This window comes from Oncorhynchus mykiss, chromosome 8 (genome assembly GCF_013265735.2).
Source record: "Oncorhynchus mykiss isolate Arlee chromosome 8, USDA_OmykA_1.1, whole genome shotgun sequence".
Taxonomy (NCBI): Eukaryota; Metazoa; Chordata; class Actinopteri; order Salmoniformes; family Salmonidae; genus Oncorhynchus; species Oncorhynchus mykiss.
The window spans coordinates 80,327,587-80,341,233 of record NC_048572.1 but is presented as its reverse complement, the minus strand read 5'-3'; the positions used below and the strand labels follow the sequence as shown (position 1 = coordinate 80,341,233).

Genomic DNA, 13,647 nt, shown 5'->3' with positions numbered 1-13,647 from the left:
TCTAACACACATCACAGTGTCTAACCACCTCTCATCTCCACCCTGATGTATATTGATTTACTGTATCCCAATAATTAAACTAATATGCATTTTAGATATTGATGAATGAGATTAAATGGACAGGGGGACCTGATCCTAGATCAGCACTCAGCAAAATTCCTGGACATTTCAATAAAATAAATTCCCTGGTTTTCGCAAAATCCTGGTTGGAGGATTTCCGGAATGAGGAGGGAATAAGGTGGTAATCCAGACAGTAGATAAGAACCTGATGGAGTAAAGAATCTGATGGAGTAAGGAATCTGATGGAGTAAACAACCTGATGGAGTAAACAACTTGATGTAGATGAGAACCCGATGGAGTAAATAATCTGATGGAGTAAAGAACCTGATGTAGATTCGAACATGATGGAGTAAAGACCCCGATGGAGTAAAGAACCGGATGGAGTAAATAACCCGATGGAGTAAGGAATCTGGTGTAGATTAGAACATGATGGAGATAAGAAACTGAAGGAGATAAGAACCTGATGGATTAAACAACCTGATGGCGTTAAGAACCTGATGGAGTAAAGTACCTGATGGAGATAAGAACCTGATAGAGTAAAGTACCTGATGGAGATAAGAACCTGATGGAGATAAGAAACTGAAGGAGATAAGAACCTGATGGATTAAACAACCTGATGGCGTTAAGAACCTGATGGAGTAAAGTACCTGATGGAGATAAGAACCTGATAGAGTAAAGTACCTGATGGAGATAAGAACCTGGTGGTGTTAATAACCAGATGGAGTAAACAACCTGATGGAGTAAACAACCTGATGGAGTAAAGAACCTGGTGGTGTTAATAACCAGATGGAGTAAACAACCTGATGGTGTTAATAACCAGATGGAGTAAACAACCTGATGGAGTAAAGAACCTGGTGGTGTTAATAACCAGATGGAGTAAACAACCTGATGGCGTAAAGAACCTGGTGGTGTTAATAACCAGATGGAGTAAACAACCTGATGGAGTAAACAACCTGATGGAGTAAACAACCTGATGGTGTTAATAACCAGATGGAGTAAACAACCTGATGGAGTAAACAACCTGATGGTGTAAAGAACCTGGTGGTGTTAATAACCAGATGGAGTAAACGACCTGATGGAGTAAACAACCTGATGGTGTAAAGAACCTGGTGGTGTTAATAACCAGATGGAGTAAACGACCTGATGGCGTAAAGAACCTGATGGAGTAAACAACCTGATGGCGTAAAGAACCTGGTGGTGTTAAGTTAATAACCAGATGGAGTAAACAACCTGATGGAGTAAACAACCTGATGGAGTAAGGAACCTGGTGGTGTTAATAACCAGATGGAGTAAACAACCTGATGGAGTAAACAACCTGATGGTGTTAATAACCAGATGGAGTAAACAACCTGATGGAGTAAACAACCTGATGGAGTAAACAACCTGATGGTGTTAATAACCAGATGGAGTAAACAACCTGATGGTGTAAACAACCTGATGGAGTAAACAACCTGATAGTGTTAAGAACCTGATATTCTTTTATTGTAATATACTGTACATCATTTAATATTTAACAGTTTTTTGTTTCTTAAACAGATTTACAAAATGAACGTAAACACCGGCACAATTACTTTCTCAAAATAGTTACCTAATTGAATAAAAATGTATGAATATATGTTTTTGTTTCTGTTCATAAAATACTTGCAGAGATCGAAGGAACACCTTACTTTCTGGACTAAGTGCAGTTTGAGCATAAATTTCACAAAAAGTCGTCTCCTTGTCATTTCAATAGATCCAACAGTATATACAGGAAAAGATCAAACACAAATCATTCCATCTCAACAGGTGCACATACATATACATACAGTACACACAAACACACATTACAGAGCAGCCATGTTGTCTTGGAGTGTCTAATACTGCAAAAGAAGCTCGACTTCAAACTAGCGTGTTACATGCATATATACGATTTTCATAGCAATAGAACAGGATTGTAAAATTGTTTTGTGACATCTGGTTTGTCATTCACTTCACTGTTAAGCTGTACAGGGTTTTTTCCTTTCTGGTTACATTAAGCTGTACATTCCCTGCATAGATTTTGTTGTAGTGTGGAATGGACAGAGAACATTCCCCTCATTGGTTCTTTGGTCTCCCGGTAACCAGTAGAATAGTTTGGAACGTCTGTCATATGTTGAAGATCCTAGATCTGCTTTGAAACACTGCAGAGGGGTTGGGAGAGAGCTTGGTCCTCACCAACTGCTCCTGCAATAACATAAACATGACATGGATTACTGAAAGATAACCACAGGCAATACAGGTCTTGTGCTGTTCAAATAGGAGATAACCTACAGTATATGAGAGGTGACTTGTTTGGTTGTGCTGTCATAGTGCATTAGACCTGCTGTCACTGAACTAGTAGACAGAATTCACCACTGCTGTCAGTGAACTAGTAGACAGAATTCACCACTGATGTCAGTGAACTAGTAGACAGAATTCACCACTGCTGTCAGTGAACTAGTAGACAGAATTCACCACTGCTGTCAGTGAACTAGTAGACAGAATTCACCACTGCTGTCAGTGAACTAGTAGACAGAATTCACCACTGCTGTCAGTGAACTAGTAGACAGAATTCACCACTGCTGTCAGTGAACTAGTAGACAGAATTCACCACTGCTGTCAGTGAACTAGTAGACAGAATTCACCACTGCTGTCAGTGAACTAGTAGACAGAATTCATCACTGCTGTCAGTGAACTAGTAGACAGAATTCACCACTGCTGTCAGTGAACTAGTAGACAGAATTCATCACTGCTGTCAGTGAACTAGTAGACAGAATTCATCACTGCAAAATGCTGCTGATGCCAGACTTTCTGAAAAAACATCCAGCCGGAACCTATTTGGCCTACATTAATGGAATTTCACTCGACCCTGAAAGGAAGTTTGCATGCTGTATCCATCAAGTAACATCCCACTGGGAATACACTGGTGTTTCCTCGTCCTTCAATGAAATTACGTTGAACCAAAGTGCAATAGACATTGAATTGATGTCTGTGCCCAGTGGGATGTTCTAGATATGAATCTGCCTTTTCCAATGCAGTTGACTAGCAGTGATACAATGGAAGGTGTACTTGGTGTACTTGGCAGAGTTTGTCTTGAGATCAAAGCATACTTTTCTGAGTTGTAGGTCTGTAGTCTCAGCAACAGCCTCTTGGGCCAATAAAGAAAATGTAATGTGACTATTTTCTGGATGAGAGGCTGTGTCTGTACATGAAATCTGTCAAACTGCGGCTTCAAACATATTTTTTGGTGTGCGTGCTTCAGAGTCTGTTTGCCTGTGTGTCTCTGTGGGGGTGTCCACCCCCTCCCTCCCTTCTCCAACACACATTGTATTCGACTCGGTACAGCAGCCAGGTCTGCCTCTCCTAAATTACATTCACACTGAAAAGTCTGCAGCCCACTGCATCGCATCACACTTTAACAAAATGGCAAATAATCCATTATTTCTCTCTCTCTTGCTCTCTTTTTATCTCTCCCTCCCTCCCTCCCTTGATAGAACCCTGAGGGTTCGGCTCATGACCGTGCCTGTAGTCAGACGCATTATGAGAAAAGGGAGAAGTTCACATTTAACGGAACAGTGAGAGGGAAGGAGGCAGGAGAGAGCCAATAAAAAGAGAAAATGGAGAGAGGGAGGGTGAAAGGAGAGTGGGTGAGAGAGTAAAGGGGTGCAAAGGAGTGTGATTAGCATAATGCTTTGTTTTATCCTCTTGTTATGCACTCTAACCCATTGTAAACCACATCCCCATTCCTGCCCTGTACATCTGGTTTTGTACAAAAACTCTCTTTTTTATATCACATTGAAAAGCTGAAGTCATGTCCTCCAGTGGTGATGAAAAACATGTCTGCAAGGTTCTTAAAATGTCTCATGGGAGAAAACACTGTCAGTAGACGCATTAATAGAACTACAGAATGGTATGCCTAAATGTTTACCGGAGAGGGAGGACTCTGAAAGCTTCCATGTGTTTCAGAACTAAATGGCTTGTAGACTGCTAGGCATCTTTTCTTAGCTATTTGGGTATTGCTCATTTAAAATATATACAGTAGCGGTCAAAAGTTTGGACACACCTACTCATTCAAGGGTTTGGACACACCTACTCATTCAAGGGTTTGGACACACCTACTCATTCAAGGGTTTGGACACACCTACTCATTCAAGGGTTTGGACACACCTACTCATTCAAGGGTTTGGACACACCTACTCATTCAAAAGTTTGGACACACCTACTCATTCAAGGGTTTGGACACACCTACTCATTCAAAAGTTTGGACACACCTACTCATTCAAGGGTTTTTCTCTACTTGTACTAATTTCAACATTGTATAATATTAGTGAAGTCATTAAAACTATGAAATAACACATAGAATCATGTAGTAAACAAAAAAGTGTTAAACAAATATTTTAGATTCTTCAAAGTAGCCACCCTTTGCCTTGATGACAGCTTTGCATACTCTTGGCATTCTCTCAACCAGCTTCATGAGGTAGTCACCTGGAATGCATTTCAATTAACCGGTGTGCCTTCTTAAAAAAATTGTTTCCCTTCTTAATGCGTTTGAACCAATCAGTTGTGTTGTGACAAGGTAGAGGTAGTATACAGAAGAGAGCCAGCCCTATTTGGTAAAAGACCAAGTCCATATTATGGCAGCAACAGCTCAAATAAGCAAAGAGAAACGACAGTCCATCATTACTTTAAGACATTAAGACATGAAGGTCAGTCAATGCAGAACATTTCAAGAACTTTTAAAGTTTCTTCAAGTGCATTCGCACAAACCACCAAGCGCTATGATGAAACTGGATCTCATGAGGAATGCCACAGAAAATAGTTACCTCAGCTGCAGAGGATAAGTTCATTAGAGTTACCAGCCTCAGATTGCAGCCCAAATAAATGCTTCACAGAGTTCAAGTAACAGACACATCTCAACATCAACATCAACTGTTCAGAGGAGACTGCGTGAATCAGGCCTTCATGGTCAAATTGCTGCAAAGAAACCACTACTAAAGGACACCAATAAAAATAAGAGACTTGCTTGGGCCAAGAAACATGAGCAATGGACATTAGACTTGTGGAAATCTGTCCTTTTGTCTGATGAGTCCAAATTTGATTTGATTTTTGGTTTCAACCGCCGTGTCTTTGTGAGACGCCGAGTAGGTGAACAGATGATCTCCGCATGTGTGGTTCCCACCATGAAGCATGGAAGAGGAGGTGTGATGGTGCTTTCCTGGTGACTCTATCAGTAATTTATTTAGAATTCAAGGCACACTTAACCAGCATGGCTACCACAGCATTCTGCAGCGATACGCCATCCCATCTTATTTGTGCTTAGTGGGACTATCATTTGTTTTTCAACAGGACAATGACCCGACACACCTCCAAGCTGTGTAAGGGCTATTTGACCAAGAAGTAGAGTGATGTAGTGCCACATCAGATGACCTGGCTTCCACAATCACCCCACCTCAACCCAATTGAGATGGTTTGGGATGAGTTGGACCGCAGAGTGAAGGAAAAGCACCAAACAAGTGTGCAGCATATGTGGGAACTCCTTCAAGACCATTGGAAAAATCATTCCTCATGAAGCTGAGAATGCCAAGAAGAATCTCAAATATAAAATATATTTTGATTTGTTTAACACTTTTTTGGTTACTACATGATTCCATATGTGTTATTTCATAGTTTGTCTTCACTATTATTCTACAATGTAGAAAATAGTAAAAAATAAAGAAAAACCCTTCAATTAGTAGGTGTTATATATACTACAGTTCAAAAGTTTGGGGTCACTTAGAAATGTCCTAGTTTTCCATGAAAACATACATTCATTTTTTAAATTTAACTAGGCAAGTCAGTTAAGAACAAATTCTTATTTACAATGACGGCCTACTGGGGAACGGTGGGTTACCCGCCTTGTTCAGGGGCAGAACTACAGATTTTTACCTTGTCAGCTCGGGATTCGATACAGCAACCTTTCGGTTACTGGTCCAACGCTCTTAACACTCTGCCTACCTGCCGCCCCCATGAGTTGCAAAATGAATAGGAAATATAGTCAAGATGTTGACAAGGTTAAAAAATAATGATTTTTTAATTTAAATAATAATTGTGTCCTTCAAACTTTGCTTTCGTCAAATAATCCTCCATTTGCAGCAATTACAGCCTTGCGGACCTTTGGCATTCTAGTTGTCAATTGGTTGAGGTAATCTGAAGAGATTTCACCCCATGCTTCCTGAAGCAAGTTGGATTGGCTTGATGGGCACTTCTTACCTTAGCTTATGGTCAAGCTGCTCCCACAACAGCTCAATAGGGTTGAGATCTGGTGACTGTGCTGGCCACTCCATTATAGACAGAATACCAGCTGACTGCTTCTTCTCTAAATAGTTATTGCATAGTTTGGAGCTGCGCTTTGGGTCATTGTCCTGTTGTAGGAGGAAATTGGCTCCAATTAAGCGTCGTCCACAGGGTATGGTATGGCATGGCATTGCAAAATGGAGTGATAGCCTTCCTTCTTCAAGATCCCTTTTACCCTGTCCAAATCTCCCACTTTACCACCACCACAGCACCCCCAGACCAACACATTGCCTCCACCATGCTTAACAGATGGCATCAAGCACTCCTCCAGCATCTTTTCATTTGAAATCTTTTAATTAATGATCCGAACACCTCAAACTTAGATTTGTCTGTTCATAACACTTTTTTCCAATCTTCCTCTGTCCAGTGTCTGTTTTCTTTTGCCCATTTTAATCTTTTATTTTTATTGGCCAGTCTGAGATATGGCTTTTTCTTTGCAACTCTGCCTAGAAGGCCAGCATCCTGGAGTCGCCTCTTCACAGTTGACGTTGAGACTGGTGTTTTGCGGGTACTATTTAATGAAGCTGCCAGTTGAGGACTTGTGACGAGTCTGTTTCTCAAACTAGACACTCTAATGTACTTGTCCTCTTGCTCAGTTGTGCACCGGGGCCTCCCACTCCTCTTTCTATTCTGGTTAGGGCCAGTTTGCGCTGTTCTGTGAAGGGAGTAGTACACAGCGTTGTACGAGATCTTCAGTTTCTTGGCAATTTCTCGTATGGAATAGCCTTTATTTCTCAGAACAAGAATAGAATGATGAGTTTCAGAAGAAAGTTCTTTGTTTCTGGCCATTTTGAGCTTGTAAAACGAACCCACAAATAATGATGCTCCAGATACAGTTTTAGTGCTTCTTTAAATCAGACCAACAGTTTTCAGCTGTGCTAACCAAATTGCAAAAGGGTTTTCTGATGATCAATTAGCTTTTTAAAATGATCAGCCGTTTCCAGCTACAATAGTCATTTACAATATTAACAATGTCTACTCTGTATTTCTGATCAATTTGATGTTATTTGAATGGAGAAAAAATGTGCTTTTCTTTCAAAAACAAGGACCCAAAACGTTTGAATGGTAGTAGATATCACTCTCTCCCTCTCCATAACTAAGTTTATTGATTTTGTTTATTCAAAAGCATAACAAGGACTTCAATATTAATTGCCGTGATGGATGGGTGAATGCTATGAAAGCGGATCAAGCGGATGTGTGCGTGCCTGGGGGCTTGGTCAGAGAGCTCAGTGGGTGGGGGTGTCAAAAATGACTTGGCAGTGTGTGGAGGCTTGGACTGTATTGTTTAATATTGATCCCCTGGGTTTTGCGTTGTGTTGGCAGATTGCTCAGAGAAGGATCAAAACAATAGAGCACTAGGTTGATGTCAGTAGGTAGAGGGGGCGGTACACTGAGGCTTGGTTGATGGGGCTTGGTTGATGGGATTTGGTTGATGGGGCTTGGTTGATGGGTGAGGGCTTGGTTGATGGGGTTTGGTTGATGGGTGAGGGCTTGGTTGATGGGTGAGGGGCTGTACAGAGAGAGGGTTCAATATGATGACCATAGCGGATAGCCTGTAGTTTGTATCTAATGTCTACTTTTCAGGAGTTAAATCCTTTGCACCCAATTTGTTTTTACATTTCCCTGCATGCAACCTGACCACACACATACACACATCTCACCCTGACCACACACATACACCCATCTCACCCTGACTACACACATACACCCATCTCACCCTGACCACACACATACACACATCTCACCCTGACCACACACATACACCCATCTCACCCTGACTACACACATACACACATCTCACCCTGACCACACACATACACCCATCTCACCCTGACCACACACATACACACATCTCACCCTGACCACACACATACACCCATCTCACCCTGACTACACACATACACACATCTCACCCTGACCACACACATACACCCATCTCACCCTGACTACACACATATCACCCTGACCACACACATACACACATCTCACCCTGACCACACACATACACCCATCTCACCCTGACCACACACATACACCCATCTCACCCTGACTACACCCATCTCACCCTGACCACACACATACACCCATCTCACCCTGACTACACACATCTCACACTGAACACACGCATTCACGCTGAACACACACATACACCCATCTCACGCTGAACACACACATCTCACACTGATTTCTGGGCCATGGTAATTAATAGACTATGACCTACAGATGACATGTCTCATATTATTAAACCCGGTGGCCTGTCAAACACTGTCATACTGGCATTCTACAACATTTGGCTTAGACCGGCTATGCACTGGCCTTCTATATCTGATTTGGAGGCTAAAACATGTTCTCCCATGTGACTAGCCAAAAAGTTTAATAAGTTTAATCGTGGCTTTTTGGGAAGCTATAGTGGAGCATGTTTTTGCTTTTAGAAAATGTTATCTCCCCAAAGAACATCCAAAGAAAGTTTCAACTGACCGGAAATAATCTTCTTCCCTCTTATTTTCTTTCTCTCTGCTCCTGAAAAGAGATGTACCAGCACACCTACAGCACTAACACTCAGGTACGCTGGAATATTTATAAAACAAGGTTCAAAAACAGACTTTCCTCCACAGTGCTTGCTTTCAAAGTTTCACTTTTTTGTGTGTTTCAACTTACTATTAAATTTAAAACTGAAAAATTCCTAGCAAGCAGTGTGCAGGAGTTTCTTCTTTCTTTAATCTATGCCAATCTCTCTGGCATAGATGACAGTGAGTGAGAGCAGAAAGCCGAGTCTGCTCAGCCCGTTCTCTCCCACTCGCCGCTGGCAGATGGCACAGAGAAGCGGGGCAGGTGGGATGGCATTAAACCCCAGGAGATTCCCTAAAGAGTTCCACTCCCTGTCACACAACGTCTGCCTTGAACTACCCCAGGGAGAGAACAGGGGGTGGGCTGGGATCAAAACAGGAAAGATTTAGAGTACTTCTCTCTCTCTCTCTCTCTCTCACCTCGCCTCTCTCTCTCTTACCCCTCCTCTCTCTCTCTCTCTCTCTCACCCCTCCTCTCTCTCTCTCTCTCTCTCTCTCTCTCTCACCCCTCCTCTCTCTCTCTCTCTCTCTCTCTCACCTCGCCTCTCTCTCTCACCTCGCCTCTCTCTCTCACCTCACCTCTCTCTCTCACCCCTCCTCTCTCTCTCACCTCGCCTCTCTCTCTCTCCACCTGAAACCACTCTGACACAAAACCTCTGTGATTTGAGTCTCCAAATCCTAATTGTCCAAATATCTGAATATTATTGACTATCTTGTCTCTGTATGTAATGCCTGCTTCTCTCTAACCAGGTCAATGTCACAGGCCTGGCAGTTTGCGTTATAATCTGAAACAGCTGGGACACATTGAGCAGCTTTAGGACAGAACAGGATCACAGTATCACCTCTTAGAGATGCCTCAGCACCACGGGGAACACCTGAGACCAGGCTGGAACAATGGCTATGTCCCTAACCATACCCTTACCCTATGTTCCCCACACAGTGTCTTTGTGTCACTACAGCGTCTATTCTATGTCTTTCAACTGACTTTGCCTTTGAAATAGTACTACCTAAAGAATAGGGCATCATCACAGATGTGTACAATGACTTCTATGGAACGAGATGCTGCCACTAAGACTTTGCTCATCTCAAGGATTCAGACCATTTTGAATAACATTGGAAAAAGATGGATTTATGCCCTGAACACTGTGAAACTCTGTCCTCTGTCTCACCTCTCCCATGGTTCCTATACTGAGGTTGGGTCTCTCTGGCAGGCAGCTCTGCTGGAGGCCGGTGCTGATGATAGGGGTGGTTGTGGTGGAGGAAGGCTGGAGTAGGGTTACAGGGGCCTTGGGGACAGTGGAGATGGTGGCCTGCAGCCCAGCGGTGGAGGTGGTGGTATTGTGGTCCCTCTGGTGAAGCTCTGTGTGTCTGAAAGCCTCCCCGGCTCCGCTGTAGGCGGCCTGGTAGCTGGTCTCATTGGGGAGGTGGGAGACCCCCGACCGGGGGCTGGCGTACGGGGCAGGGGGGCGTTGTTTCCTAGTGGTCTTGGCCGGTCTTGCCCCTGTCCAAGGCCGGTACTCCTGTCTACAAGGAGGAGAGGGAAGTGTAAGGGAGCGCTCCCATGGTCTGAAAATAATTGTTATTTTACAAACACTGCAAAAGTTTTGTCCATTGGCTTTTTGCTCTCTATACTGTCGGCTATTTTACATAGAAAATGTTGCAAATTCTGTATTGTTGTGTAAATCAGACTAACCAAAGCATAAACAAGCTAATCAGGCTCATCATCGATTAAGGGTGATGATGTCCATTGGGATTCGAGCAGAGCAATACAGGGGCCTGGGTGGGTTCTGGTAATGATGCATGAGATTTCAGCTCAGTGCTTCTGGGAAATGAGAATGGGGCGGGGCATGCTGTCATCATAAAGAAACACCATTGGATGTTGAGGATTATCAAACTGCAGAAACACTTTAATTTGGTCTCTAATCATGCACTCTAATCAAGGGGATATCAAATGTGTGTGAGTTTATTAATAATTGAAAGCGTTTTGCTGTTTCTATTTTAGCAGCTGCCTACTGTTCAAATTAAAACTATTGGTTATTTCTGTAGCATGACACTTAATGCATCTAATGTATTTTGCATGAATGCACACACACACACACACACACACACACACACACACACACACTGAACTGCAAGACCTAGCCTGGTGGCAATTTCCGTTCAAAAGGTATTGCATAATTATACACACTGCAGATTACATTTGTGCCAATATTCATGTACAGTGGGCTAAAAATTATTTAACGATTTTCAGAAAACAATAACTTGAAGCATACTAATGAAATCGTTAGGTTAGAGCGCAGTTATCAATGGCTTTTGAGAGAGTGGACAGCTCCAGGTGCTGAAATGAAAGAAACAGAATGGGTCTGAAAGGACAGCGTCAGAGTGATGGAGCCTACCTGTAAGAGCTTTGAGCTGTTCCGGTCCCCTGCTCCCCCCACCTCATGCCCAGCTCCTCTCTCTCCCCCGTCTCCCCTCTCGTCTCGCTCGCATTGGGGTAACTGTTTACTGGGCTATCCGAACCAACGGTGCCCCCTTTTCCACAATTGCTAATCCAGGGGAAATGCTCCTTCTTCGGAATAGGCCAGGGTTTGTAATCCTGCTTGTACTGGGTGACACTCGAGAACGGCACGCCGGGTCGGTGGTAGTCCTCCCGGGGTTTGAAGTTTGCTTCCCTCCGGCCTCTCAATGATCTCCGGGTGCCCGGGGCATCTCCCGGTGTTTGGGGGGATCCGCCGTGGTCCGGACTAGAATAGGTGTGCGTCAGAACCCGGTCCGTCGGCACCTGCCTGGTGACGGATCGCACCTCTTGGTCGGCGATGTCTGAGTAATTCTGGATGGTCAGTGGCAATGAAAGATCGGATTTATCAAACTGGTTCCAAAACCGAGCCAGACAGCACACTCTGCTTATGCACGGCCAAGCCATGGCGATTTGGTTCAAGTAAAAAAGTAATAGACTAATCAAAGAAAATGAGGAAAAATTAAATAAGGAACAAACACAACAAATCCAATGTTAGCTACATTCAGAAGTGCCGCCTTGTGTGTGCCCGTTCCTGGAAACCTGCGCGAGCGTGCTGTCCTCCATGCCACCACTCTGGAATGCCAGGATGGAACAGAGCAGCAAGTGCGCTGTCGACAAGCTGTCATCATAGACTAGACGTAACATAGTAAACGTAAATCCAAGACACAAAAATTAGTATGATGTTATGTTTGGTATCGTTACATTAGACAGCTAGCAGCCGTTACATCTTCTCGGTGTAACAGTTGGGATAATGGGATCATTCGGAATACAACGCATTTCTCATCCTTACATTGACATACATTTTCTAAGCCATATCCCACACCAGATCCAAGGTGTCTTAATCCACACAGGAAGCCTGCCTACCTAGAAAAGCTTAAGAGAAAAACTGTGCTATTGCTATTCAGGTTAAGTGTTTTCATTAAAGGCCCAGCAGGAATCTGTATTCTCTCTCATTCCAAACCTGTAGTCTACATAAGGGTTCCATAAATGCACAACACAACCCATTATTACTAATCAAACTCATGTAGGCTGTGGCTCTCTGACCATCCACCTGAAACTGACATTAGGCTGGAGGCTATATGGTGTAAACTTGAAGTATAGACGTAAATCACATCACAGCTCTGACAAGGCTTCTTTAACCAGGCTGTGTCACATCCGGCCGTGATTGGGAGTCCCATAGGGAGGCGCACCATTGACCCAGCATCGTCCGGGTTAGGCCGTCATTGTAAAGAAGAATTTGTTCTTAACTGACTTGCCTAGTTAAATAAAGGTTAAATAAAAACATACAAAAAATGTAAGAGAGTAATTGCAGTCAGCTTGTTCCGTGTGAAAACCTCCCCGTGCGGTGGAGCCCTGATTCGTCTGCGTTGAGTCCTCTCTGCTGCACACTGCTATGTACTGTGAGTCTGTATGTATAGCATCATATGGTCCCTGCCAAGAGGTCTGGGATTTATGGCACAGGAGGTTACTGGTTCAAGCTTAACTTTCCAAGTCCCTTTACAGTCTGATATGCTTTTCTCCAAACCCAAAGACCCACCAGGATGACGGTGGACCTGGGCAGTGAGGGCTCGTTGGTGAAGGGTCAGAGGATGACAGTGGACCTGGGCAGTGAGGGGTCAGAGGATGATGATGGACCTGGGCAGTGAGGGGTCAGAGGATGACGGTGGACCTGGGCAGTGAGGGCTCTGGTTGGTGAGGGGTCAGAGGATGACGGTGGACCTGGGCAGTGAGGGCTCTGGTTGGTGAGGGGTCAGAGGATGACGGTGGACCTGGGCAGTGAGGGCTCGTTGGTGAGGGGTCAGAAGATTCGGGAGGGCCAAATCTGCAGACCCACGTCGTATAAAAGCAGTTGATTAAGGTACAGGCCACTCACACACTGGGAAACTCAGTTTGAATCACGGATTGCCACTAAATCAATGGCCCGGTCCCTGAGAAGGATGTACTGATTGAGATAAGATAGGAAATCTTGCTTCCACTTAGCTAATAACCTACAGATTAGAAACTAGATAAGAGAGAAAAGACATGTACATCGTATTAAAGTATTCACACAGGGCCAGTCTCTCTTTTCTGTAGGGGGACTCAGGTTGGCCTCTGGTGGGTCGTACCATGCTGTTAGGGGTGGTGTCCTGGGGCGTGGGCTGTGGTATACTCCAGTACCCAGGGGTCTACCTG

The 13,647-nt window shown here is 43.8% G+C and overlaps 1 protein-coding gene across 1 annotated transcript; it reads right to left on the bottom strand.

Annotated features, from left to right (window-relative positions):
• Positions 1-1,512: 1,512 nt before the first annotated feature.
• On the bottom strand, positions 1,513-12,703 carry map6d1 (MAP6 domain containing 1). Its single transcript, XM_021613994.2, has 3 exons — positions 11,354-12,703; positions 10,127-10,481; positions 1,513-2,262 (listed from the first exon to the last, which is right to left on the bottom strand). The coding sequence occupies exons 1-3, from the start codon at positions 11,878-11,880 to the stop codon at positions 2,185-2,187; spliced, it is 960 nt and encodes a 319-aa protein (XP_021469669.2). The 5' UTR covers positions 11,881-12,703; the 3' UTR covers positions 1,513-2,184.
• Between the last annotated feature and the right edge of the window lie 944 nt (positions 12,704-13,647).

Bases quoted from the DNA above. Each gene is read 5' to 3' on its own strand.
- map6d1 (XM_021613994.2), bottom strand. From the start codon at position 11,880: ATGGCTTGGCCGTGCATAAGCAGAGTGTGCTGTCTGGCTCGGTTTTGG. The intron at 10,482-11,353 runs GTAGGCTCCATC...TCCTCCTTGTAG, and splicing joins ACAGCTCAAAGCTCTTACAG to ACAGGAGTACCGGCCTTGGA. The intron at 2,263-10,126 runs GTGAGACAGAGG...ATGTTATTGCAG, and splicing joins GTATAGGAACCATGGGAGAG to GAGCAGTTGGTGAGGACCAA.